At 33.6% G+C, this 26,324-nt stretch overlaps 1 protein-coding gene across 1 annotated transcript; it reads right to left on the reverse strand.

Annotated features, from left to right (window-relative positions):
- Nucleotides 1-933: 933 nt before the first annotated feature.
- On the reverse strand, nucleotides 934-23,734 carry LOC109070502 (protein bicaudal C homolog 1-A-like). Its single transcript, XM_042737718.1, has 15 exons — nucleotides 23,449-23,734; nucleotides 21,733-21,779; nucleotides 20,971-21,040; nucleotides 19,462-19,541; nucleotides 19,226-19,387; nucleotides 19,050-19,126; nucleotides 17,654-17,840; nucleotides 17,321-17,584; nucleotides 15,364-15,497; nucleotides 12,981-13,221; nucleotides 6,669-6,839; nucleotides 3,815-3,959; nucleotides 3,434-3,579; nucleotides 1,553-1,652; nucleotides 934-1,441 (listed from the first exon to the last, which is right to left on the reverse strand). Exons 1-15 carry the CDS (start codon nucleotides 23,675-23,677, stop codon nucleotides 1,314-1,316), a joined length of 2,181 nt encoding a protein of 726 aa, XP_042593652.1. The 5' UTR covers nucleotides 23,678-23,734; the 3' UTR covers nucleotides 934-1,313.
- Between the last annotated feature and the right edge of the window lie 2,590 nt (nucleotides 23,735-26,324).

Consider the following 26,324-nt stretch of genomic DNA (forward strand, 5'->3'; position numbering starts at 1 on the left):
CACTTGTGCACTGGGGTGCAACGGCAAAATATTGAGAGCGGTTTCATATTTTTCTCTGCTGAATAAAAGCAGCTAATTATTCATTTAGCACACAGTATATTTATTTAACAGAGAACTCTGCCGAGCTGGTAATTTTCAAGGTTATGAAATTACATAATTTGTTAATTTCCTATGAAAAATTATTCCCAGGAAGAGTTTTAATACACAAAATTTAAGCTCTCATAGAGGCAGAGACAGTGAAAGGACGCCATCTATTGGCTGAGGTTTTGTGTCTCAAAAAAAATTTTTTTTCAAATAAATAAATATTATAGTTTTACTTATTTTAATTAAGGTTTTGTTTACAAAAATGACTTCCATTAAAGTAAGGATTATTTTATAATTTATTTTAATGCAGGTTTTGTAAAAATAAATAAATAAACTATTTATAAATAGTATAGAATAATTTTCATTACTTATTTTAATTTCATTAAAAATGTACATTAAAATAATGATTTTATTTCTTTATTTTAATAAAGGTTTTGTCACAAAAACTATTTACATTAAGATAATAAATTTTTTTATTACTTATTTTAATGAAGGTTTTGTCAAAAGTATTTACATTAAAATAATAATTAATAATTTATTTCAATGAAGGTTCTGTGTCACAAAAATAAATTAAAATAATTATTTCATATCTTATTTTAATGAAGGTTTTGTCACAAAAACTATTTACTTTAAAATAATAATAATTGTAGTATTTATTTGAATGGAGGTTTATTATAAAACATTATTTAAATTAAAATTATTATTTTATAACAAATTTTATAGGGCAATATTTATCATGTGATCATTGCATGCTTACAGTAATATAGTATTACTTTTTTTTTTTTCATTAATTTTTGTCACCACAACTCTAAAATCCAACATTACTTCAAGTTAATACAGGAAACTGTGTGTTTTTTGGTTCTCATTTAATGGAAGATCCCAAATTAACTGACATTAAAGCATAGTCGTAAAGTATTCTCATATTTGAACAATATATAAAGGAAAAGAAGTTTTGCATAGAAGAGCAGTAGACAGAGAAACAGAGGTAGAGAGAGTCAGAGACTTGCATACTAAGTGTGGGTTCTGGCCAGGCAGTCGGTCGGTTCACGCTGAAGGTCCACACTTCTCTGCATGTTTCCTCTGAGAGTCACAGCACATCTGTCTTCTCTGTCTTATATGGAAATCATCTATCATGTCATACTTGATTGGTCCCCGAGGGCCACATGACAGGAAGTACAAACCGGCCCCAGGTGCATTTTAGGAAACTCTATAGTGGTCACATCGTCCCATCACCAGCGGTTACTCTTGGCAGCCCCGTCCTCGTTCATGATCCGCGGGAGACGGCCACTCGCACCTCCCTCCAGGTATCCCGACTTCATGCTGGAAACTTCTGGAAACTTCCTCTTTTTGCTCAAATCTGTTGAGGGGGAAAAGTTTCAGATGAAAACTCATCAAGTGTTTCTATTTATCCACCATATGTTGAGATGTTCAAGTGGAGTTCTGTATAAGTTTGGTTAATGAGTGTGACCTGTGATGGCGAGGATCATCTTGCGTCGCGCTCCAAATGTGTTCACGCCCACTTCCTTCAAATCCTCGTCTGAGAGCGTCAGGAACGTCTGGTAATCGATCTGAAGACCAGAGAACATATTCACAGTATGTGTGTGTCATTACAGCAACATGAAGAAACCAACCACAGTTTGACTATCTATCTATCTATCTATCTATCTATCTATCTATATGTTTTTCTATGTTTCTTTCTATCTATCTATCTATCTATCTATCTACCTACCTACTGTCTCTTCTATCTTTCTGTCCATCCATCTATCTTTCTTTCATTCATTCGTTCTTTCTTCTATCTATCTATCTGTCTGTCCGTACGTCCATCATCATCCATCCACCTATCTATCTATCTATCTATCTATCTATCTATCTATCTATCTATCTATCTATCTATCTATCTATCTATCTATCTATCTATCTATCTATCTATCTATCTATCTATCTATCTATCTGTGGCAAACTCGAGTAATAAAATAATTATAACAATAATACTTCAATGAATTGTATACAATAACTTAATAATATTATCTTTACAAAGAAAACATAACAACAATAATAGAAATAAAATAATATATTTATACATAATAAATTTCCAAGGAGAATCTTTTTTAAAAAAAAGTCAATTAATGTGTGTAAAAAATATAAAAACTTTCAAATAATTGCACATATCTGAATTTCTATCTGTAATACACTGCTAATATATAAGCATCCTTAAATAAAGGTGATTGAAATTATATTAATTTCTATTTTTTGTATTTTTATATTTTATAAGCTTCTTTTATTTAAGGTTGAGGAAAGCTGTATTATTTATTAAAGTCTTTATTTATTACAAACTCAAAAGTGATAAAATGTAAAACAATTCCAAGAACAATAACACTTTTATTAATATTTATTAAGTATCAATATTATCTTTAACAAAATTACCTTTACAATGAAAACATTGCAATAACTGCACATATCTGATTTTTCTGTCTGTAATACACTGCAATATATATATGTGTGTGTGTGTGTATATATATATATATATAATGTGTGTGTGTGTGTGTGTGTGTGTGGGTATATATATATATATATATATATATATGTATATATATATGTGTGTGTGTGTGTATATATATATAATTATTTTTGTATTTTATTTATAGCTTTTTTTTATGTATGTATGAGTGCTATATTTTATATTAAAGTTTTTGTGTTTGTGTGTTTGTATATATATATATATTACTTTTTACACTTATTTAATTATATTTATCTTTAAATTTGTAATGATATTTCTCTTATTATAATTACATTATTTTATATAATTTAAACAAGAACAAATATCTGCCAAAGAGTCAGAAAAATAAACTTAATTCAAAGCCAAAACAAGCTTGATAATTCTTACCCCATTAGAAGATATTTATTAGACATTTTCTAATAAATTTGTCATTTTGCTTCTCAAATGAATCTATCTTCATTTAGGAATGTTTAGATTTTTGTATTGAATAACATTACAAAATAAATGAGTTTGTTATTCAGTATTTTTGTAGTGTAAATACTGATTTATTTCACAGACAGAAAATAGTGCAGAATATACAGTTCTTCTCATGGAAATCTAGTTTACTTTCTACTAACTGGCTCAAACAAAACTCAGAGTATTTAAAGATCTGAACTTTGGCAAACTCACTGACTAGTTCCATCTCAAACCTTTAGACTTGACTTTGTTTCCAGGCAAACTAAAATAAACCTGTGTGCTCTGACTTCTAAAAGCGCTCAGAGCCAGCTATGCATCAGACAACAGCAGCGTGGGCGTCTGTGGGTGTGCCGTCTGGGACGTGCGTGTGTGTGTGTGTGTGGGCTGTGTATTTACCTCCTGTTGTTGGAAAATGTCGATATATTTCTCCAGACCCAGCTGTGCCAGTAACTCAATAAGATCGTCTGCGTGGGAGGGACTGGGAGACCTGCCAATCAAATGTCTAGATGCCCCGCCCTCAGAGCCGGTCAGGTATCCCTCAGCTGTAGGTCAAAGGTCAGAAATGAGAAGCTCATAATATTTTAATTTCCCAGTAGGTTCTAAATCTTGACACGTTTCAGCACAAGTGATTATTTCACCTTGAAATAAAGCTGCTGGCAGAATTAAATTGTGTAATGAGCAGCTCAACTAATTTAATCGTTACTGCTAATTAAACACGATGTGTCACACCCTCTGCAATTAAAGAGCAGAGGGGTGAGTTTTTAGCAGCACACTTGCTTGTTCGGGACGCTGACAGACTGTAGGGAGTGAACGAGGATGATGATGGAGGTGGTGATGAAGACAAAGATCCACGTCTTTCTCTCCAGTTTTCCGAGTCGCTGCCGTTCCAACCGCGTTCCTTTCCACTCTGTGAACTCCACGACTACAACCAGACAAAAACCTTATTAAAAAGCCAGAAATTAAAACATCTTTCGTTCTTCTGTGAAACTATTGTTATAATAATAATACATCTGAAAAGCGCATTTGCCTAAATGTGACACAGCAAGTTTTACTACTGTACACTCTTAAAAATAAAGGTGCTTAAAAGGTTCTTCAAGAGATGCCATAGAAGAACAATTCAGTCAAAGGTCCTTTAAAGAACCATCAACCTTCTTTTGCCACAAAGAACCTTTTGTGAAACAGAAAGGTTCTTCAGATGTTAAAGGTTCTTTATGGAACCATTTGGACAAAAAAATTTTCTTCTATGGCATCGTGAAGTACTTTTATTTTTAAGAGTGTGTGTCTCTTCTGCTCAGCTCAATTCTGCATTTATTTGATTAAAAATAATTGTGAAATATAATTACAATTTAACACATTTACAAGCTTAACTACCATTACTTTTCTTCAGGACACGTTAAATTGATCAAAAGTGACAGTAAAGACATTTACAATGTTACAAAAGATTTCCTAAATGCTGTTCTGTTGAACTTTCTATTCATCAAAGAATCCTGAAAAATTAAATGTATCAGTTTTTACAAAAATATGAAGCAGCACAACTGTTGTTAACATTGGTAATAATCAGAAATATTTCAGCTTTGTTTCAAAAATTAAATGTTTACAAATTCAGCTTTGATCAAAGGAATAAATAACATTTTACAATATATCCACATAGAAAACATTTTTTTTTTTAAATGTAATAATATTTCACAATATTACGTATTTTCTCTGTATTTCTAATCAAATAAAAGCAGCCTTGGTGTGACTTCTTTTATAAACATTGAAAATCTGAATTATTGCTCTTTTTTTCACCTCCTGATCACTGTCTGCTTTAATTACATAGAATAGAGTAGCAAAACATCTGCTTTTGTGTTCCACAGCAGACAGAAAGTCATAAAAGTTTGAGTAAATGATGACAAAAGATTCATCTTTGATTAAACTACCCTTTACGAACAGATAAAGCACAATGGAAAGAAAGCAACACAAACAGATTTTCATAACTTTTCAATTTGAATCCTTCACAGGGCTTCACTTATTCTCAGAAATAATGTGATTCAAACAGCAGTAACAATCAAAAACAGATTCAATCAGTGCTGCAGTGCGGCGCTAAACCGCATCCATTGAGATCTTTAATTGAGAGAGTGTCATTATCCCAGCGGAGAGGAAATGAGGGAGGAAGTGCAGGGGGATGTGCTGCTCACTGTGTGCTCATACACGTCTGTGATTGAGTTCAGAAACTTTTCTCCATGATTACACTGCTCTGAATGACAGACACCTGTGTGTGTGTGTGTGTGTGTGTGTGTGTGTGTGTGTGTGTGTGTGTGTGTGTGTGTGTGTGTGTGTGTGTGTGTGTGTGTGTTCAGACTGTGTGTGTGTTCAGACTGTTCAGACTTTTCATATACCAATCACACACTCACACAGGTGGGTAATTGTGCAGTCTGTCATTTAATACAAACACACACACACACACACACACACACACTTGCGTTTAATATGTTTACACTCAGGAAATTTGAAGTTACTCATGGAAACATAACTTTGATGAAATTTGTTCCATTATTGCTACGGCAAGGCTAAGATTACTGTTCAAAAGTTTTGGTCTGTAAGATTTTTAAAGGTTTTTGAAAGAAGTCTCTGAAACTTTTGTCATAATTTACTCATGTTATTTCGAACCTGTATGACTTTATGTCAGATGTTTTGCTGCTCTTTTCTATGTTAGAAGGAGATCCCAAAATCCCAAAAGAAAAAAAAAGGAATAATTAAGATTTTCAATGTTTCTGAAAGAAGTCTCTTCTGCTCACCAAGGCTGCATTTATTTCATCAAAAAAAAAAAAAAAAAAAAAAAAAAAAAAAAAAAAAAAAAAAAAAAAACAAGAAAGTGAAAATTGTGAAATATTATTACAATTTAAAATGTGTTTATGTGAATATATTGTAAAATGTATTTATTCCTGGGATGAAAGCGGAATTTTCACCTTCATTACTTCAATCTTCAGTGTCACATAATCCTTCAGAAATCATTCTGATATGCTGATTTGCTGCTCAAGAAACATTTCTGATTATTATGATGATTTGCTGCTCAAGAAACATTTCTGATTATTATTAGATTTGTATACCTGTCATTTGTAATTTTATTTTTGTGATGTATCAGGTTTGTATTTAGTATATATTTTAAGTAAATATTTTGTAACATTCTAAATGTCTTTACTGTCACTTTAAATCAAAACACGAATAAACAAACCAAAAATTGGTGTATATGGTTTATCCTTTGTCAAAACAACTTGATATTTTACATGTCATGAAGAAAATGTGAGTGGCGTTTGTGGCGTTTGTGGGTGCAAAACTCACTGCTGTGATGCTACTGTGTTGGCGCACATGCTGAACTTTGATACTGAGTTTTGAAAAGCCAAATTAGCTTTGTATAGAAAAAAAGTTCATAATTTAGAAAGCTAAAAGATTTCCTCCCACCAGCTACGGTCAAAGCACCTTTGTTGTTCTTTCATTACGTGACTTTCCAGGACCTTCACCCTCTCTGATCCCGTCTGGTGGCATGAGCGAACATTGTTGGCTCTTTAACAAAGTGCTTATGCTTCTAAATTAGTTTGGTTTAATGTGGCTGCTAAATGCATAAATGTGAATTAAATATTGATGTGTGTACCTGCTGGTTGTGGTAGGGTCTGTAGCAGCGGCGGCTCACGGCTCTCAGCTCTTTCACAGCGTCAGTGGGCATCGATTTTGAGAAGCCCAAGCCACTCCAGGTGTCTGTAGGGGTTCGAACCTCAGTCACCACGGGCTTCTGCTGCATGGCTATCACACACACACAGGTTTTCACAGATTAAATCACAGGGCATTATGAAACCCACACAAAATCGTGAATGCCTGGAACCATTACACACTCAGAACCACATCCAGATTTACACTGGCATACAACAGCAACTCTAATTAAAGTGTGTGTGTGTGTGTGTGTGTGTGTGTGTGTGTGTGTGTGTGTGTGTGTGTGTGTGTGTGTGTGTGTGTGTGTGTGTGTGTATCCCCCTGCATTATTAACACCTGCCACCTAATTAAGCAACTTAATCAAAAGCAGTCATGCAGAAGAATGTGCTGCTACCTTTCCACGTCTCTCTCTCTCTGTGTGTGTGTGTGTGTGTGTGTGTGTGTGTTGTGTGTGTGTGTTCTGTATGTGTGTGTGTGTGTGTGTGAGAATGAAGTGCTTTAAATGGGAGTTTATTTAAAAGTCACTGTATCAGTTTCTGGAGTGTGTAGCAGGGTTATCATTAACTAAAAGTAAAATGAAAAACTAAGACAATTAACAAATGTAAATAAAATAAACATTAAAATGTTAACATAAAGGAAAATATTACATGCAACTAATTTCATTTCAATTAGCTGGCAGAGCATAATTTCTTATTTTTTTGTTTAACTTGAAGTGCTAAAATAACTAAAGACTAAAATGTAAATAAAAATGAATAAGAAATATAGAGATATTATAAAATGATAACAATTAACCAAATTACTAAAAATGAAAAATTAACTAAAATTAAAATGTAAACAGAAAAAAGCAACAAAACAAGTATACTTATAATGTATAAATGCTTTACAAATTTAAATTATATTTTTATATATTTTAATATACATATATACATTTTTAATAACATTATATAATAATTAAAATAATTTTATATAATATTTGTACATACTTTTATATATGTATAAATATATTATTTTAAAATATTTTTTCCTATTAGCAAACTATATCACACACACATACATACATACAGTGCTGTGAAAAGGTTTTTGCCCCCTTCCTGATTTTTTTTTTGTTTGTTTGTTTGTTTTTACTTTTTGCATATTTGTCATAAAGCCATTAGGCTTATAAGGGTTATAAAGCCATTTCTGAGGCTTTGGGACTCCAGTGAACCACGATCAGAGCCATTATCCACAAATGGAGAAAACTTGGAACAGTGGTTAACCTTCCAGTGGCTGGCCAACCAAAATTACTCCAAGAGCACAACGACGACTCATCCAGGAGGTCATAAAAGAACCCAGAACAACATCTGAGGAACTGCAGGCCTCACTTTCTTCAGTTAAGGTCAGTGTTTTTTTTTTTTTGTTCATGTTTTTAAAAACAATAAGAATGGAGACTGGGCAAAAAAATGGCATCCTTTGCAGCTTTAGACCGGGACGACTTGCCAATAACTGATGGAACCATGAATTCTGCAACTCCTGAATCAGGAGGAGAATGTCCCACCGGCCATCAGTTTGTGAACCTCAAGCTCAAGCCACACTTGGGTTTCTGCAGCAGGACAATGATCCCAAAAACAACAGCAAGTCCACCTTCTGAAATGGTCTCAAGAAAAACAAAATCAAGATTTTGGAGTGGCCAAGTCAACAGTGTACCCCTTCGACTTCTTCTGGAAGTGCCACCCCCTTGACCCGCAAGGCTAGCTGAACCCCTATTGCTCCCCACCGGGCGCTGGACTTATATATCTGCCCACTGCCCGTCGGCCCGTTTTGCTAATATAATGTGCCCCACTCTGCTTTTTTTTCCCGCGTTTTCCGTGTTTCATTGTTCTCCATGCTGTGGTGGGTTACACTTCTCAACTGCTGTTGTCGTTGCAACTTTGGATTGGGTTTTTAAATTTTGCAGGAGGAGCAAAAAAAAAAAAAAAACCAATTCTTTTTCGAGGTATGGGGGGGGGTTGGTACCAAAAATACTTTTGCGACAAAAGTGTTCACGAACTTTCAAACTACTTTTTCCCAACTTTTTCATCAACTTGCCAAAAAGTCCGGCATGTGAATGCTAAGGGGCCCATAAAACAGTCCCCCCCAGTCCCCATTTCATTGCTCAAAAACCCTTCCCAATGTGTGGCCTGAATACAAACAATTCTGCAAAGAAGGAGGAGGGCCAAAACAATTTTTCCCTCCCCACAGCCAAACCTGGAAAGATTTTCCTCATTTTGGCCAGTTGTTTCACAAAACGCTTGACTGGCAGCTGAGATTTTGCCAGCAAAAGTGGTGGACACATACCATGTTGTTTTTTTTATTAGATTTCTGTTTAGGGGGCAATTAAACTTGTTTTTTTTTCCCAATTTTCCCTTGTTTTCAATTTCCGACGTAAGGGCCCCCCCACCCAGGCCCCCAGTTTTTTCTGCGGAACAGATGTTTTTTTTTTTCCCTTAATAAAATGAAAATTCATTTTAATTTCCAAAACTTTGGCCAAAACATTTTTTTTGGTAAATTAACGACTTTCCGGGTTTTTGTTTATCTTTTTTGTGCCAAAATAATTAAACACTTTGTTTGTGCATGGATTTCTGAAAAAATCTGTTTTAAAGTGTGAACAAAAATTATTTCCAAAAAAAAAAACCCAAAAATACAGGAAGGGGCGCACAAAACTTTTTTTTCACATTCAACGCACCCTGGGTAAAACACACAGTTCACCACACACACACACCCCCATCACAACCAAAACCACAACAACCACCACACAACACACACACACACACCACCAACACACACACAAACAGATAATATTAATCTATATAAATAGAATACGTAAAAACAAAGAAATTTGTTTTGGCAGTAACGTTTTTGTTTACACAGGAATTTTTTACCAATTTTTTTAGTTTTCGTTTTTCTACCTTTTCCAAAACCTGCCTCTTAAATTTTCCACAATTAGTTTATTTTGCCCCCCGTGTCCCCACTTCTTAGTCATTAACTTTTGGTTGAACATTTCAAAACATGAGCAATTTTTTTTTCTAAGTTGGAAAACTGTTTTTTTTTTTTTTAAAAAATTAATGTAAAATCCCCTTGTTTTTTTTTAAAAATTTATAGTAAGAATTGTTAAAAAAAGTTTAAACAGATTTAATTCAACTTGTATCTCACTTAACAAAAAGAAAGGGTGGCCAAAACAGACGAGCCTTTGAATGTAGTGGTACACTCGTCACCACGTCCCTTCGTCCTCGTCTAGCCAAATGAAAATCTGCGATTGGTGCTGGTTCCAGGTTTTTTTTCTTTTTCCCCCCCGTGTGTTTTTTTTTTTTTGTGTGTGTGGACCTGTTTTCCATCTGGGTCCCCCCCTGCACATATTCCCCAGAGTGGGGTGTGGAAGGGGGCTGCACCTCCTCATTAATTTAAAAAAATTCCCTGGCAGGCCGTGTTTTTTTACGCTGAAAAAATGGGGTTTCCCCCCCCTCTTAATCAACCCTCTTTCTGGCCAAACTGCTGCCGTAAACCGCCCTTAAATATTAAAAAAAACGTGAGGAGGGTTTGTATAACAACTATTCACCCGGAACATTACTGGCAAACACTTCCCAGCTTCCCTCTCTAAAAATTAATCAAGAGAAATTCCATTTTTTTTGGAGCTTTTTTAATACAGACAGCAATGATGAAAATGGGCCAAGAATAGATTGGAAGGCCCCTGCAGAGCGGCCAAAAACACGAGTTCCATGTACAGCCTATACGGCCCCCCCACCAAAATAACAATCTTGACCACAGACGAATTAATCACTTAACTTTTTCAAAAAAGACGGCCTTTTTTTTTTTCCAATATCCCGTCCACAAAGTATAACAACCAACACACATCAACTCCCCGCTTTACACAACACGAAAAAAATTTATACTTTTAAATTGTGAAGCCCAACTTTGAAACATGTTTTTTTGCAAACAGAAAAACCAAGTTTCCCCCCCCCCCCTGTAAAATATGGCTGAGCTGAAATTCCTTGACTAAGCTTACACAACCTCCTGGATTAAAATAATGCGATTTTACCAAATTAACTTTAAATATAGATACTGTTCACAAAAAAACACCCAAAAAACCTTCAATGTTAAATTTTTTTTTTTCCTTCCGAAACCGTCCATTAGGGCCCCGCACAACAACCCGTTTAAACAAACTTATCTATGTAATATACGAGTAATCAACATTATTTTTTATAATATAATATATAATAATAATAATTATAAATTACTACCTAAATAATAATAAATAGAAATATATCAGCATATTAATAAATATCTAATAATTCAGTATAATAAGCATAAAAGATATAATTTTTATTACATAAGTAAATATTAATAGCATTAGTGAAAACACAAGTTATTCAAAATTGGTCATTTTTGGGCCACTTAAGCCCTTCCTGGAACAAATAAAACAAAACAAACAAATACCCCTCAGGTTTGTTTTGCCCCCAGGAAGCTTTCCTTTTTTCTATAGTAATACATAATAAATTGGCACCCCGTGATGTTTATAAAATACTTTAACCAGTTTAAAATCAAATTATCTTTTTTTTATTTTTTTAATTTTTGTTTTAATAAATTTTTTAAGATTTTTAACTTAATTTTTGTCCAAACCAGTACAAAATAAATATTAATTATTCCATAAATATGGGCCAGTAAAAAATAATAGGTCATTAATAAAAGGAAATGATAAAACAGTTATAACAAATTATGAAAAAAATATAATTTTTCTTAATCACTACTTCAAAAAATATAAAAAGTATATAAAAAATTTTATAAGTAAATGAACAAAAATTATACCAACACAATTCCATCTAATAATTAACCTAATTTAAATTTTTTTATAACCACTATTTGATATATTTTTTCCCCTAGATTTTGGACCTGTTAGTAAGTAGTAGTTAGTAAAAAACAACGGCAACAAGAATGTGTTTACGTATCAATAAATATAGAAGCCCCACACTGCCAAATTCACCAATTTTGGTTTTTTTAAATAATTTTAACCTTTTTTCATCATTTTCCTATGTAAATATTTATATTTTCCTATATAATTCACGATTACTTTTTAATTTTTTTTTATTTATTTCTAAAAATAAATATATTTTTGTCATATTATATTAATAATTTGTATGTGATGTTTATTGTGTGTTTCTGTTATGTTTTTTTTTAAATGGTTTTTATTGTTTACGCGTTATGTTTCTCATTGTTTAGTTGTTTTCTGGGGTTTAATGTTCTAATATTAATTATGATATTATTATTTAATTGTTAGTTCGTATTTGGTTTTTTTTTTTTATAATTTAAATGTTTTTTTTTTTATGGTTGTTTTATGTTTATAGTATAAATATTATATTTAAAAAATATTAATAAATTCTGGATTATATTATTATCGATAAATTATGCTTATATCAAGTTTTAGTCAATTTCTTGTGTTTTTTTTTTTTGTCCCCCCCCCTTCCAACAAAAACCTGGTTTGTTTTTTTACCGCCTCTCACGATTTTAAAAGAAAACATACCAAACCTTCAACCTTGAGTTTGCCAGAAAAGCCCTTTTCTTTTTCTCTCTGTATATTCCAGATGATTTTTCAAGAAACTGGTGTTTCCCAAATTAAAACAGCAAAAACCCAAAAAACAACATTTTCCAATAAAACCCAGTAAGAAAAGACCCGAAGTTTTTTTTAATTTGTGTGCAATTTGTCACCCCGGAGAAGCTCCAATCTTGGACAAGACAAGTCTTTCTGAAAAAACTACTCATACAGAAGATGCACATTACATTTACAACAAAGCAGGTTTTGGTTTTTTTTGATTTTTTTAAAAATGTGAAAAAGTGCTTTTTTTTTACCTCATTTATTAGTGTCCCCACAGAAATGGGAATATTCTCAAAAAACTACAAAGCGTCCCCCTGTCCCCCCCCTGTCTCTGTTTCAGATGCTAAAAAAACCCCATCCCCACCCTCCACTCTCCCGCTTCACTGGAAAACTCCGTGGTCTCTTTTCTTTCCCCACAACAAAACACAACACCACCACACCAACAACATACACACACACACACACACCACAAGACGAAGGATGAGAGCCTCGGTGAGTCATTTTTTCCAGTGCGCTTGGTAAAAAATTTCATATTCTAGACCAAGAATTCCAGAGGCATCGTCGGCCCCCTGTCCCCCCCCCACCCCCCCCTGTCTTGTACCCAAACGCCTGTTTTCTGGTTTTTTTTCAGGGACAGTTTTTTTTGGTCTTTACCTCTCCGGCTTTCCTCAATGAGCAGCGGGTTTTCAGGCTTCCCTCCAAGGCCCCCTTCTGATTTGGCTGCCCCCTCCTCCCTCCGAAAAGACCCAGCACAGTCTTTTTTGACGGACGAACCTCCCCTCTGAAAACCTCTTGTGACTCCCGCAAAATGTTGTTGGGGTGGGACTTGGGAAAGGGACCCTTCTCCCCCTCCCATCTCTCTGCTTGTGTCGGCTGATCCCTCAGTCTCTGGAATCTGACACAATTTTACATGATCAAAGTTTTTTACTGGTTACTAGTTACCGTAACAGTGAACTTTCTTCCATTTGCAAAGTGTCAAAGGAACTGGAAAAAAATTACATAAAATTCCCCCTCAATTTTAACTCATTGTTTTTGACCTAAGACTGACCCAAATTTTTTTTTTAAAAAAGAACATTTTACCAACAAAAATGCAATTTGCATGGTTAGAAAAAAAAGGCAGAATTACCTTATTTCAAATGACAATTTTGAAATTATTATTAGTAGTCAAGCATATTTTTTTTTTTTTATTCGCACTTTTTCTACTGATATAATGAAACTCTGAAAAAATGTCAGGTTTATAAACAGTTTGTGTTGGTAATTCCCCCCCAATGTTTTGTTTTTTTTTATAATTCTCATTACAATTTTTAAACATTTGAACATATTTTTAACAATAAATATTAATAATAATATTCATATTTAATAATATTTTAAGTGTTATTTAAATCAGCATGAAAATTAAAAGCAGCAAATAATAACCAACACCTATGATCTTTATGAATACCATTTTAAATGCTATGTTTTATTTTATAATTTTTTTTTTAATATTTAAAAAATAGTATAATACATTTTGATTTTTAATAACTTAACTTAAAATAAAATTCAAATAAGTTTAATAATATAATTAAATTTAGAATAATAACTTTTTTTTTTTTAGTAAATTAATAATTTTAATAAAATAAACCAAAAAATTTAAATTATTTTTTTTATTTTATGTTATTTTTGTATTTTATTTTATTTAATTTTTTATTTTATTTTATTGGAAATTTTATGGGGGGTCAAACACATGTTTTTTTCCCCTTAGATTAGGTGAAGGTGAATTATAAATCACAGTTACAGTACACTAGTATGTCCATATAAAACATCATGTTTTTCATCCAAAACCTTTCTCTAATTTGGATTCCACTCCCTTTGATTCCTATCGTCCATCTTCTGAGGAAACAGTACCGCAATCCGGGGAGTGAAGGCAAGGTGCGGGGGCTTTACCCAGAGAGCCGGTGAGAGAGCCAATCATGGCCTCAGGAGAGGGCACAGCACCTGAAGATTTGACACAAAAGATGAAGAGTGGGTACAAAAAAAACATACCATTCATTTAGCAAAACAAACAAGCATGAATGTGAAACTAAAGAGGGACACACACCACCTGTCTCCATTTTGAGGCACGCACAGCTGCTGCCATTTAGCAAACATTGATTCCAGTAGCTTGTGATGCCATTATTGGCCACCCAGAGGGTCCCCCCACCGGGGTCTTGGTCACCTCGACCGAACCCCCCACATTCTTGGTCGTCATGGAAACCTCAGTGGAGTCCCAGGCCCAGCAGCAGACGTCTGGCCTCAATTAAAGACTGCCAATGTTCCTCTCCAAACCTTTAACGGAACCAACCACCGACTGGAAACAAACACTTTAAAGAGTTACCATTTAACACCTCATATGCAAAAAATAAAAAATAAAAAATCATAATAATAAATAACAATATAAAAAAATATAATTGTACAGTGAATTCAGAAAGTGTTCAGACCCCCTTCACTTTTTTTTTTTTTCAATTTTATGTTGCGGCTTGATACTGCAATTTTGGTTTAAATTAATTTTTTTTTTCCCCATTAATCTTACACTCTGGTACCTCACAATGACAAAGTGAAAACAGAATTTAGAAAACTCTCATAAATTTATTAAAAAGAAAAAAAAGAGGAACAACATCTTAAAACTACCCTCCTCACCCCATAGCCTAGCCATAAACTAACTAAAACATTGTGTTTAGTGCATCTTAAACTCATAGAATAGTACAATTGAGAACAGTATGGTCCAGCAGTGTCTGAAAGGTGTCATATTTTTTTTTTTTTTGGTGAATAATGAGCCTATGCATGGCTTTTGCTCTAAATATGACCCATACCCCCCCACGCTCTTTGAACCAAAAATATAAATGATGAAACATGTGAAGGTAATGAATGCAGTGAGTTTACACTGCTGTCAGTGTGAACGGCCCCTCAACATGATGACTGGGGTTTTAGAAAGTAAAGTATGAAACCGTAATTGTAGTCTATAAATTTCGTATGCATGTTTTTGGTGACAGGTGCATTGTGGGGAGCTGTGCTGCAGTACCTTGCTGTCTGCTTGACCTTGGGTGTTGACGCTGATAAAAACACCAAGGTTGGTGCATTCATCTGAGCGATTTTCCGAGGGTCAGACTCTCCCTCATCCTTCAAATCAAAACATGGGCAGACGGGCAGACAGTCCTGAATGGGGAAACACACACACACACATCACACAGCAGGAGACCAACACATGGATATAGTCTCATCCAGATGTGTCACATTCAGTTCATCGCAGAGGAAATGTACTTCATGACAAATGTCTATTGTTTTATTGTACTCTAAGCATACTGTGTGTTGTAATCCTGTCAGAATTGGGTGTTTGTGTTCTATATTTTCACATTAAACGACATTTGCTTTGATATTTCCTAATGCAATTACTTTTAGACTTTTGTAACTGGGACACACTGTACATGTTTTCTGGGGCCACAGTATATAATGTCTGAATGATAGAAAATTCTTCACACACCATTAGACATGCATAAACGCTGATGTGGTGATATAGTCATTTTGTTTCGTCTACTACTGTTCGAAATGTAATTGCATTGAAAATAATAAAACTCATGAATGTGAAAGAAGCACTTTGGGAGAAATTACCTGTTAATTATAATGAGTTCAGACTGACCCAGTGTTATTTCAGTATCAGTAATATACTATTATATTATACATACTATTATATTATACATATATATATATATAGTAACTCTCTCTATTTTAGTGCTCTCAATGGTTAATCACATCCAAAAATAAAAGGTTTTTTTTTTTTACATAATATATGTGTGATATACGTGTATTATTTATTAGGTATACATAAATACCATGTATATATTTAAGGGAAAATCTGTTATGTTTATATATTAAATTATATTTTAAACTTATCACGACATAAAATATAAGAATATATGGATATATAAATGTATAACGTAAATATTTTAAATATATACTGTATGTGTGTATTTATATATACATAAATAAAATAACATTTATACAACATACATATATAATGTAAACTAAATCTTTTGGATGCGATTAATTTCGATTAATAATTTGCACAGCACTACTACTTGTTTTATTATGTATATATACTGTAAAGACACGCACATAAAGTATATATTTTGAAATATTTACATGTATTCACCATGCATATATATTATATTCAGAGAATTTATATTATATACCAATATATTTAACTAAGCATATCATATTTTTTCGTAAATATATGCATGTGCATATGTGTGTGTTTTAGAGCTGTCAAACGATTAATCGCGATTAATCGCATCCGAGTAAATAAACAGTGTTTACCATTATATATATATGTGTGTATACTGTGTAGATTTATTATGTATAATATAAATACACACACATGCAGTATATAATTTGAAAATATTTACATGTATATATTTATATTCATATAATTAATATTATATTTAAATAACACATGCAGTATATAAACTGCATATTTTTCTTAAATATATACATGCATGTGTGTGTATTTATACATAATTTTGGATGCAATTAATCGCGATTAATCGTTTGACAGCACAAAAAAAATGTATACTTTATTTTATTTCTATCAAAGTTTATTTTATTTAAATTATCATTTATTTTTTCCTATTTTATTCTGATCTATTTTTATTAATTCTATTTTTAGTTTATGATAACACAACTGGATGAAACCAAAGCCTAAAAACATTTTGTATTTATAGATTTTTTTTAAAATAAACTTAACTTAAGACTTAGAGTCTTTTCTCTTTCAATTTATTATTACAGTTAGTTGACACAGCGACATTTCTAATTTTCATTTATTTATTTTAAAAATTAAAAAATTAAAAAATTAAATATATTTTTTTAAATATTAATAAAACTATTGTAGAATTTTAACACCAAAATAACCCTGTATCTCACTTCTTGTGAACATTACATACACAAACTGAGCTCAACACACACACACACACACAGGTCTATACCATGAGCTGCTGTCGAGCGACACACACTCCGTCGGCCGTGCCCTGGATCAGCAGCGAGGGTGTGTGCTGCGGAGCGCTGAGGTCAGGCAGGATGATCTGCGTGTGCGTCTGATGCATGACGGTCAGGAAGTTGGCTCCGTTCTGACCCAACAGGAACAGGTGCTGCTGCGAGGTCACATCCAGCTGTGTGCTCACCATCACCCCTGTTACCCCGGCCAGCGCCTCCGCGCCCAGCAGCAGCTCCATCAGGACGCAAGTGGCCTTCTGCAGAGGTCAAAGGTCAGTTATTGATGCTGCATGCGGCGCTATGCCATGTGTGACGGCGAGCGTCACCTTGACAGCAGCGGCGTTTCCCTGTGTTCCTCTCACGCTGCAGGTGCTGCAGTAGAGTTTGGGCTGCGTCCTGAAGCTGACGCTCACTCCAAATGCTTGAGCCACGTGCTGAATCACCGGCGAGCCCGTGTCACACACCACACCTCCCACAAGGGTCACAGGCAGGTCAAAGGTCAGCACCAGGGGGCTGCAGGTCCTGCAAATCAGATTCACGTGCACACACACGTAAAACACATATTTGAATCTAAATATATCAATCTTGAATACAAAGCCATATATCTGAATATAATGAATATTTATTATAAACACATTTTATTTTTAATAATGGTGATTCTGCTTAGATTTTCATTATTACAGTTCAGTATTTTTTAAAATGTAAATCAGCATAAAAAGTAGCATGACAAATACTAGCATAATGTACAAAATTTTACAAATGTGTATTTTTAGATTTTTATATGAATATGTAATATTATATGAATATATTAATAATAATTTAATATTTTATTATGTTATATAATATTGATATTATATATTAACCATTTATTGTAATATATGTATATTATTTATATTGTAATTATTATGTTAACTAAATATTAAAATGTGTTAAATTATCACAAAAATAATATTAAAATTAAAGTATCTTAATGGTCATAAAATTTCATTGCTGTAGTACTATATTTTTTTTAAAGCATCATTCAAGTTAAAGGTAGCATAATAGAAATGACCATAAAGTATAAATACGTTACAATTTTTTTAAATTATTTATTAATTTATTATTAATTTGTAATATTATATCAATAAATTCAAATTAACATTATCTAAAAATCTAAACTAAAAAAATTAAATGTTACTTAAAATAAAATAAAATATAAAAATATAGTATAAAAATTAAACTTATTTTATTTCAGCTAAAGCTGCCAAGGCAACATTTCTCTTTTTTTGTTTTCTTCTCTTGCTAAAATAACTAAAACTTAATAAAGTAAAAACTAAAACAGATGAAAAAATATTAAAAAACAAAACTGATCCAAAACTGATCCGAAAGGAAAATACACCTGTTTCCTATAGATAATAATAATGAGTGAAAATATTGTTTTCAGTGATCTGCAACCTATACATATCAGTTGACACCTCACTAAAGGCATATTATAACCCTCTTATGGTCTTGATCTTTCTTCTTTCTTTCTTTCTTTCTTTCTCTGATATTTCTTTCTTTCTTTCTTTCTTTCTTTCTTTCTTTCAGATTATGAGGTGATTTATAACCAAGACACATCTCAAACATAAAAATCTTTTTAAAATAAATAAATAAAAGAAAAATAATTTTATTATTTGTTTTTTTATTTTCACATGTTTGAATTCACATAAATTCACGTGGTTTGTATATATTGATGTTGATGACATTAATGTTAATGAGTCACTGACCCGGATCTGTCTCCTGGCAGACTCCACCCCCTGAACCGGACCAGCGATAGACACCTGCAGGTATATACTTACTTTTATATAAAACTCAAATGAATGATGTAGTATGTAGTGTGTACAACTGCAGTATGCTACAACTGTGAGGGAAGTGAGTACCTGGTTGCTCTTTTCTCCTGCGTTGTTGTTCCGGTTGGAATCGGGGAAGTGAATGTGGCAGGAAGTGTCCTCCATGACCTTCTTAATGTTCCCACCTCCTTTCCCGATCACATGAGAGTGCTCCGTGTGTGTGACGTCCATCTTCAGCGTGACTTTATTCACCTGTGCACAGGAGGGCTTCTGTGAGATCACCACAGGACGGATGAACAGAGAAGTCAAAGAAGCTCAAACCTCACCTTAGTCTCTAGAAGCTCCAAAATCTTGCGTTTGGCCTCCAGAACGTTTGCTCTCTTCCCCTCCACTTTCACATGAGGATCTAAACAGAAATACACAAATCATCATGCATTTTACTTCTATAACTCCAAACAGTGGAAAACATGTGGATTGGGATCATAAAAATGGCCTTTATTTTTGTCAGCGGTAAAAATCATTTAGGAGATGGAGATAGTCATTACATTTCAAAATATTATGAATATATGGATTATATTTTTGTTGGGGTTATAAATTATTTATTTGATGGAGATAGTCTTTGAATTTTGTTGTGTTAGTTTATAGTTGGTTTAAAAATATTATCTGCATATTCAAACTTGGTGCATGAAGATGCAACCATCTGAAATAAAATAAACAACAATTAAAATAAAATTAAAATAAAATAAAAGGAGATATAAACATCTTTAATATTTTAGTTTATTTAAGTGTGAACACCCTTAAATATGTCTAGGGTTTAAGTTTTAGCAAGGTTTGTGCATTTTTGTCACTTTTTTTAACATATATAAAATATATCAAATTGTATGTATATATATATATATATATGTATATATATATATATATATATATATAAATATATATATATAATGTAATTTTTAAAAATAGCTTTACTTTTAAGTAAGGGTGATGGTTTTATAGGATTAGGCAATCAGATTTCAACAAGAGGGGTAAAAATTTGGCAGGGGGTCGAAAATGGGCACAACACCGGCTGTAAATGTCAGGCAAGATGGCAGATAGCAGCGGTGGCACATGATATCCATGTTCTGATTGGTCAGATCACCTGTCAATCAAGCTCGCTGGGAATGGCCAATTGAGAAAAACTACAGACGCCAAAAAAATAAAAATACCCCCCCAAAAATAAAAATACAGGTCTGTTTTTCATTTTTTATTTTTTTTTTTTAGTTTTTTTGTTTTTTTTTCTTTTTTTTTATTTTTGTTTTTAAATTTTTTTGATTTTATTTTTTTTATTTTATTTTTAAGATTTATTTTTTTTGATTTCAGATGGTAATTTTATTTCAATTAACATAAATGTTTTATATTTAGTTTATATCAACTGACCTAAACCCTAAAAGAGAACATTTTGCATTTATAGTAAAAAAAAAAAAAAAATCCAAATTAATAATAATAATAATAATTTATGAGTCATTTTTCTAAATACATCTGTATATGTCCCAGAACTAAGGTTTTGTCATATTTATCTTTCTGGACAATTATGTCCCCAAGATTAATCTTGTTTGTGCATAAAAACCAAAGCAGACTTTGGGCTTTAACCCATATGACTTTAGCTTAAACATCATCTGCATATTCAGACTTGCGGCATGAAAATGCATTGCGTGACCTTTATGACCCCTTTATGGGTGCTTTTGAACTTTTTGGTCATTGTATGTAAAACAGCAGCCTGGACATTTAACGTCTCTTTTTAGGTTTGGACCAACATGAGGGTGAATAAACGATGACAGGAGCGTGACAGTACTCACCTTTCTTTGATTTGGCACCGATCTTCAGCTTGGATGGCCATTTCACCTGCGTGTGTGTTTCTCTCATCACCTGAGACAATGAGTGTGTGAGGAAGAGAAACTCACGTTCAAAAGACATTCAATTTGCATCTTCACATCCTCCATTCAACATAGACAATGGCTCATTAGCATCTCAAAGCTCTTAGTTTTGCTTTCACAAAGGCAAATCTGTTCTGTGTGTTTGGGACAAAATCACTTCAGTGACTTTTTTCTTTCTCCCTAATTAACAAAAGACCAGAAAACTGTCACTTCAGTGACTTTTTTCTTTCTCCCTAATTAACAAAAGACCAGAAAACTGAGAAGATGAGAAGAAAAAAAAATCGGTATGTGATCTTCATACTGAGACACCAGAGGATCTCAACAAACACATGCACACGTTTGTTGATGTTTGAAGATGTGAGTGGTTTTGATATCAGGAGCTGATCAAAGATGAATTCATATCAGAGTCATTATAGGTAACCACTAAAACCAAAAAACACATTTTCATTACTTGAAATAAAATATACAAAAACTGAAATTAAATATATAAAACGTATTTGACTTAGATTTAGATTAGACTTTAATCTAAAACTAATAATAAAAAATAAAAATGACACAAAAATGAGTAAAACTTACTATATATATATATATATTTAAATATTAACAAAAAATATAATAAAATATAAATGACAATAATAATATCAATAATATTAGATGTTTATTAGAAATCTTCCGGTTTCTTACCTTCTGGAAGAACTCCTCACCTGACAGTCCAGAACCTTCTGCAGGAGCTAAAGACAAAGAGAAGGAAAGATTTATACACCATATTTCATATTAAAACATTATAACAAAATTTATTTTGTAAAATATTTTATAAAATATCTTTAATTATACACGATACAAAATATAAAAAATATAAATGGAATTTAAATATTATACTACAAAATTTTTTACGTTTTTAAATGGTTTAATTATATTGCATGTTTTGCATTCAAAAAAGCATATTTTGTTCATATTGTGCTCTGTTTTAACATCATCTATTCGAAACTTTATGTAGACAATAAATAGGCTATATGATACTTGATTTGCTTTACTGAAAATGTAAATGTTACTGAAATAAACAAAAAAATAAATTAAGTTACAGTGTGTTTTTATTTATTGGTTTGATAAATATCTAAATAAACTACACACCACAAACATCTAGTCTCAAACAGAGTTCAAACATGTAAAGGCAGTGTGTGTGTGTGTGTGTGTGTGTGTGTACCTGGTACTCCTTATATTATGGGGACCTAATGTCTCCACAAGGATAGTTATACCAGCAGTTTTTCACCTTGCGGGGACCTTTTTTTCAGTCTCCATGAGGAAAACAGCTTATAAACCATACAGAATGAAGTTTTTGAAAAGTTTTGTGTGAGGGGTAGGTTTAGGCCTAGGGGAGATAGAAAATACAGTTTGTACAGTCTGAAAACCATTACGCCTATGGAGAGTGTCTGTGTGTGTGTGAGAGGGTGGTAAAGTTAAACACATTTGCCCCAGAGTGACATTTACAGGGTTAGGGTGAACATCCCTCCTTTCATTAACTGCTCTTCATCGCTACGGGTTACACGGCTCTGCAAGCAAGAATGACTGAACAACCAGCGTGTGTGAGTGAGTGTGTGTGTGTGTGTGTGTGTGTGCGTGTGTGTGTGTGTGTGTGTGTGTGTGTGCGTGTGTGTGTAAAAGAAAAAGCCCCCAAAGTTGCTTCTGAGAAACGGCGTCAAACAGCAAAGTTATGTTAGAGCAACCGATGCTGACGCAAAACTAATTCACCTCCCTGTGAAAGAAGCAAACACAGCGAACTAAAGACACAATGAGCAGAAACACCGACGACTGAAGCAAGAATCACTGTTAAAGTGGAGTGTGTGTGAAGTCCAAGCGTTTGAGATCCAGACACAAGCGATTCCTCAAATCAGAGGCACCTTTTTTCAAAAACAATACTGTTTCTAATTCTAAGGAACTTTAGGTGAAAGATCTGATGTGAGGTTCATCTTAAAGTTAACTCCTCCAATAAGTCCGATGAGCTCTGAAGGAGAACTTCTGAACTTCTATACCAGATCAGCACAAAAACATCTCTGCTTTCCTCTCTGACAAGCTCAATCTGTCACTCGCTCTCATCTCTGAGGGATTTGAATGCCAACTCCAGCTCGTGTTGATGAATCATGGGAGGTTAAACACGACTCCAGAATCTTCCTGGACAGCTCATGATAACAGACCATTAAACCTGTTCATCACAGCAGAAGTGCCACACAAACGGGCCACATCCATCTAATGCTCCCTAACATCACATCTCAGTGCATTCAGAAAGACATTTTGCTGGAAAACCATGACAGGTGGTTTCATTTGCATGCACAGGTTAATGAAGCTTCTGGAATAATTGAACAGAAAACCATGACAGATTACCGTCATCGATCAAACACTGACCGTACAGCATGAGCTCCAGCTTCTTCCGGTCGATCCGGAATCTCTCCTCCACACACTCCGGGTCTGAAGGCTCCTGGAGTTCAGATCCTTCATCCTCCTCGTCCTCATCCTCCTCCTCCTTCTTCTGGTTCTGGTTTTGCAGGGTCTGGTTCTGGTCTAGCTGCGGTCCGTCGCAGGACTCTGGTTCAGGAGACTCTGGAACAGAGCTGCATGTCTCTGAGGCCGCCATAGTGAGAGTGTGTGTGTCCGTCAGTGTGACCAAGGAAACAAGAAAAAGAGGGGCCCTGACACACACACACACACACACACACCTCAGAACAGAGCAATATAGCACATCACACCCCTCTAACAGATCACATGACCACAGGACAATCTCAGTGAGACACAGCTGAGAACTTTTGTATCACTGTTGTTTCTCCTAAAATAAAAGAGGCTCAAACGAGTCACTACCCAGCTAACAGAGAACGTTGTCGCAAAGTTCTAAACAGCAACGTTAATAGAATGTTTGCTCAGCGTTATATGGTCTTTATTAATGTCAGCATAAAAACATACAGGGCTCATGGAATGTTTTTTTTTTTAAAAACCTTTTTTGAAATGTCACTATTTGTTTCAGAATGTTCATGAAAACATTCAAAAGTAAAATTCCCATAATGTTTGCAATACAATTAAATGGAATATTCCCTTAACGTTCACATAACTAATACTTTTTTTATTTTAACATTTATGCCTGGTTTCACAGACAAGGTTTAAGTGATAGCAACTTGCACTGACATATCTTAAAATCTGTCTTTGCTGTTAATTTGTTTCATTGTGCTTATTTTTTTGCTGATTTCATTTTGGATTGACATTTTTGTAAGTTTTTTTTATGTTTATCATTTTTCGCTTTAAAAATGTCTTTGTAACACTTTAGTATGTAAAACTACAGTTCACCCAAAAATGAAAAATCTGTCCTAAATTGCTCACCCTCATGTTGTTCCAAAACCGTAAGACCTTTGTTTGTCCTTGGAACACAAATTAGACAGCAATGGAACTATCGTGGTCAAGGTACAGAAAGGTAGTAAAGGATGTCGATAAAATAGTCCACGTAACATCAGTGGTTCAACCGTAATGTTATGAAGCTACGAAATACTTTTTGTGTGCAAAGACAACAAAAATAACAACTTTATTCAACGATTTCTTCTCTTCGGGGTCAGTCAGCTGCCATTAACAAGAGTATCATAACTGTTTATTAGTACTTATAAAGCACATATTCTGCATGACCATATTCTACAACCCTAATCCTACCAATACATAAACTTAACAACCCCCTTATCTAACTATTAATAAGCAGCCAAATTAGGGGTTTAGTTTATTTAGGCAAAAGTCATACTTAATGGTTTGTTAATAGCGAGAATTGGACCTTAAAATAAAGTGTGACCAACTTCCTTAATGTCTTAATTTAAAGTCTAATCCTGGTTTAGACTAAGCCCTGAAACCAGGCCTTAAAAAACTGGACTTATTTTTGTATCGCTTATTATTTTGAATAACGCTACTTTTTTCAGAGACATTTTTTAAATGTTACTAATCGTTTCAGAATGTTCAGAAAATGTACAAAAGTAACATTCCTACTATGTTCGCAAAATGATAATATGGAACGCTCCCTTAATGTTCCAAAAATAAAACATTTAAAAAACTGGACATTTTGAATAGCTTAACTTGGAACATTTGCAACACATATTTTTGTTAGCAGGGAAGTTCACATAATGAATTTGAATAGCAGCTCAGATGATTTGATGAGAAATGTTGATAAATTGCAAATCTGCAGTTTAAGACAATAATGAGATTCTCCTGAAACTCTAGAGGAGAGTAAAAACCAACAAGCATTAAAGTTTCACCAGGATCACTTCTGATTCTTACAGAATTTCTTGTATGGATTGTTTCCAGATTACAAAGAATCCTAATGAGAATGGCGTAAACATTCCTTTAGGATGGACTGTAGGAATGTGTTCTTTATTCTTTCCCGTAAGTGCTGTGGCCTTCATAAAGCCTGTCTCCTCCTCCTGCTGGAGAAGAGTGTTTCAGACTCCTGGTTCAGGGGGAGGGGAGCGTTTCAGGAACAATACTGGCTCGAGACCCTCTGTTAACAACCACCACCAGCACGACTGCAGGGGCCTGTTGCCTAGCAACACGTTTCTTTACGGACAAGCAGAGAGATAAAAGATGAAAGTCATGATCTAAAGAACACAGTAAAGAAATGTTGGAGAAATGTAGCATTCCATCACTTGCTCACCAAGGGATCCTCTGCAGTGAATGGGTGCCGTCAGAATGAGAGTCCAAACAGCTGATACAAACATCACAGTAATCCACACCACTCCAGTCCATCAGTAAACATCTGGTGAAGCGAAAGCTGCATGTTTGTAAGAAATATAAATCTATTAAGATGTTTTAATTTCAAACTCTCGCTTCTGGCTAAAATAAAAGTCCATAATCCATAATAACACTTCCTCAAGTAACAAAGTCCATGTTGTCCTCTCAAAATCCAATCACATATTTAAAACTGCTTAAAACTGTTTTGGCTTGTAAACATTGCTTGATCGGTGCATATTTCTCTCCTGATTCAGATAAGACGACTTTGTTCCTGGAGGAATTTTTTTTTTGGATTAGAGGTTTTTTTGTTTTAGATAGTTTTTTTTTTAGTTAGAAAGGTTTTAACGCTTTTTTTGTTTTTTTTTACAAACATGCAGCTTTTCACTTCACAAGAGGTTAATCGATGAACTGGAGTGGTGTGGATAACTTGTGGATTATTGTGATGTTTTTATGAGCTATTTGGGTTCTCATTCTGACGGCACCCATTCACTGCAGAAGACCAGTTGGTGAGCAAGCGATTTAATGGTAAA

This window comes from Cyprinus carpio, chromosome B14, assembly GCF_018340385.1.
Source record: "Cyprinus carpio isolate SPL01 chromosome B14, ASM1834038v1, whole genome shotgun sequence".
Lineage (NCBI taxonomy): Eukaryota > Metazoa > Chordata > Actinopteri > Cypriniformes > Cyprinidae > Cyprinus > Cyprinus carpio.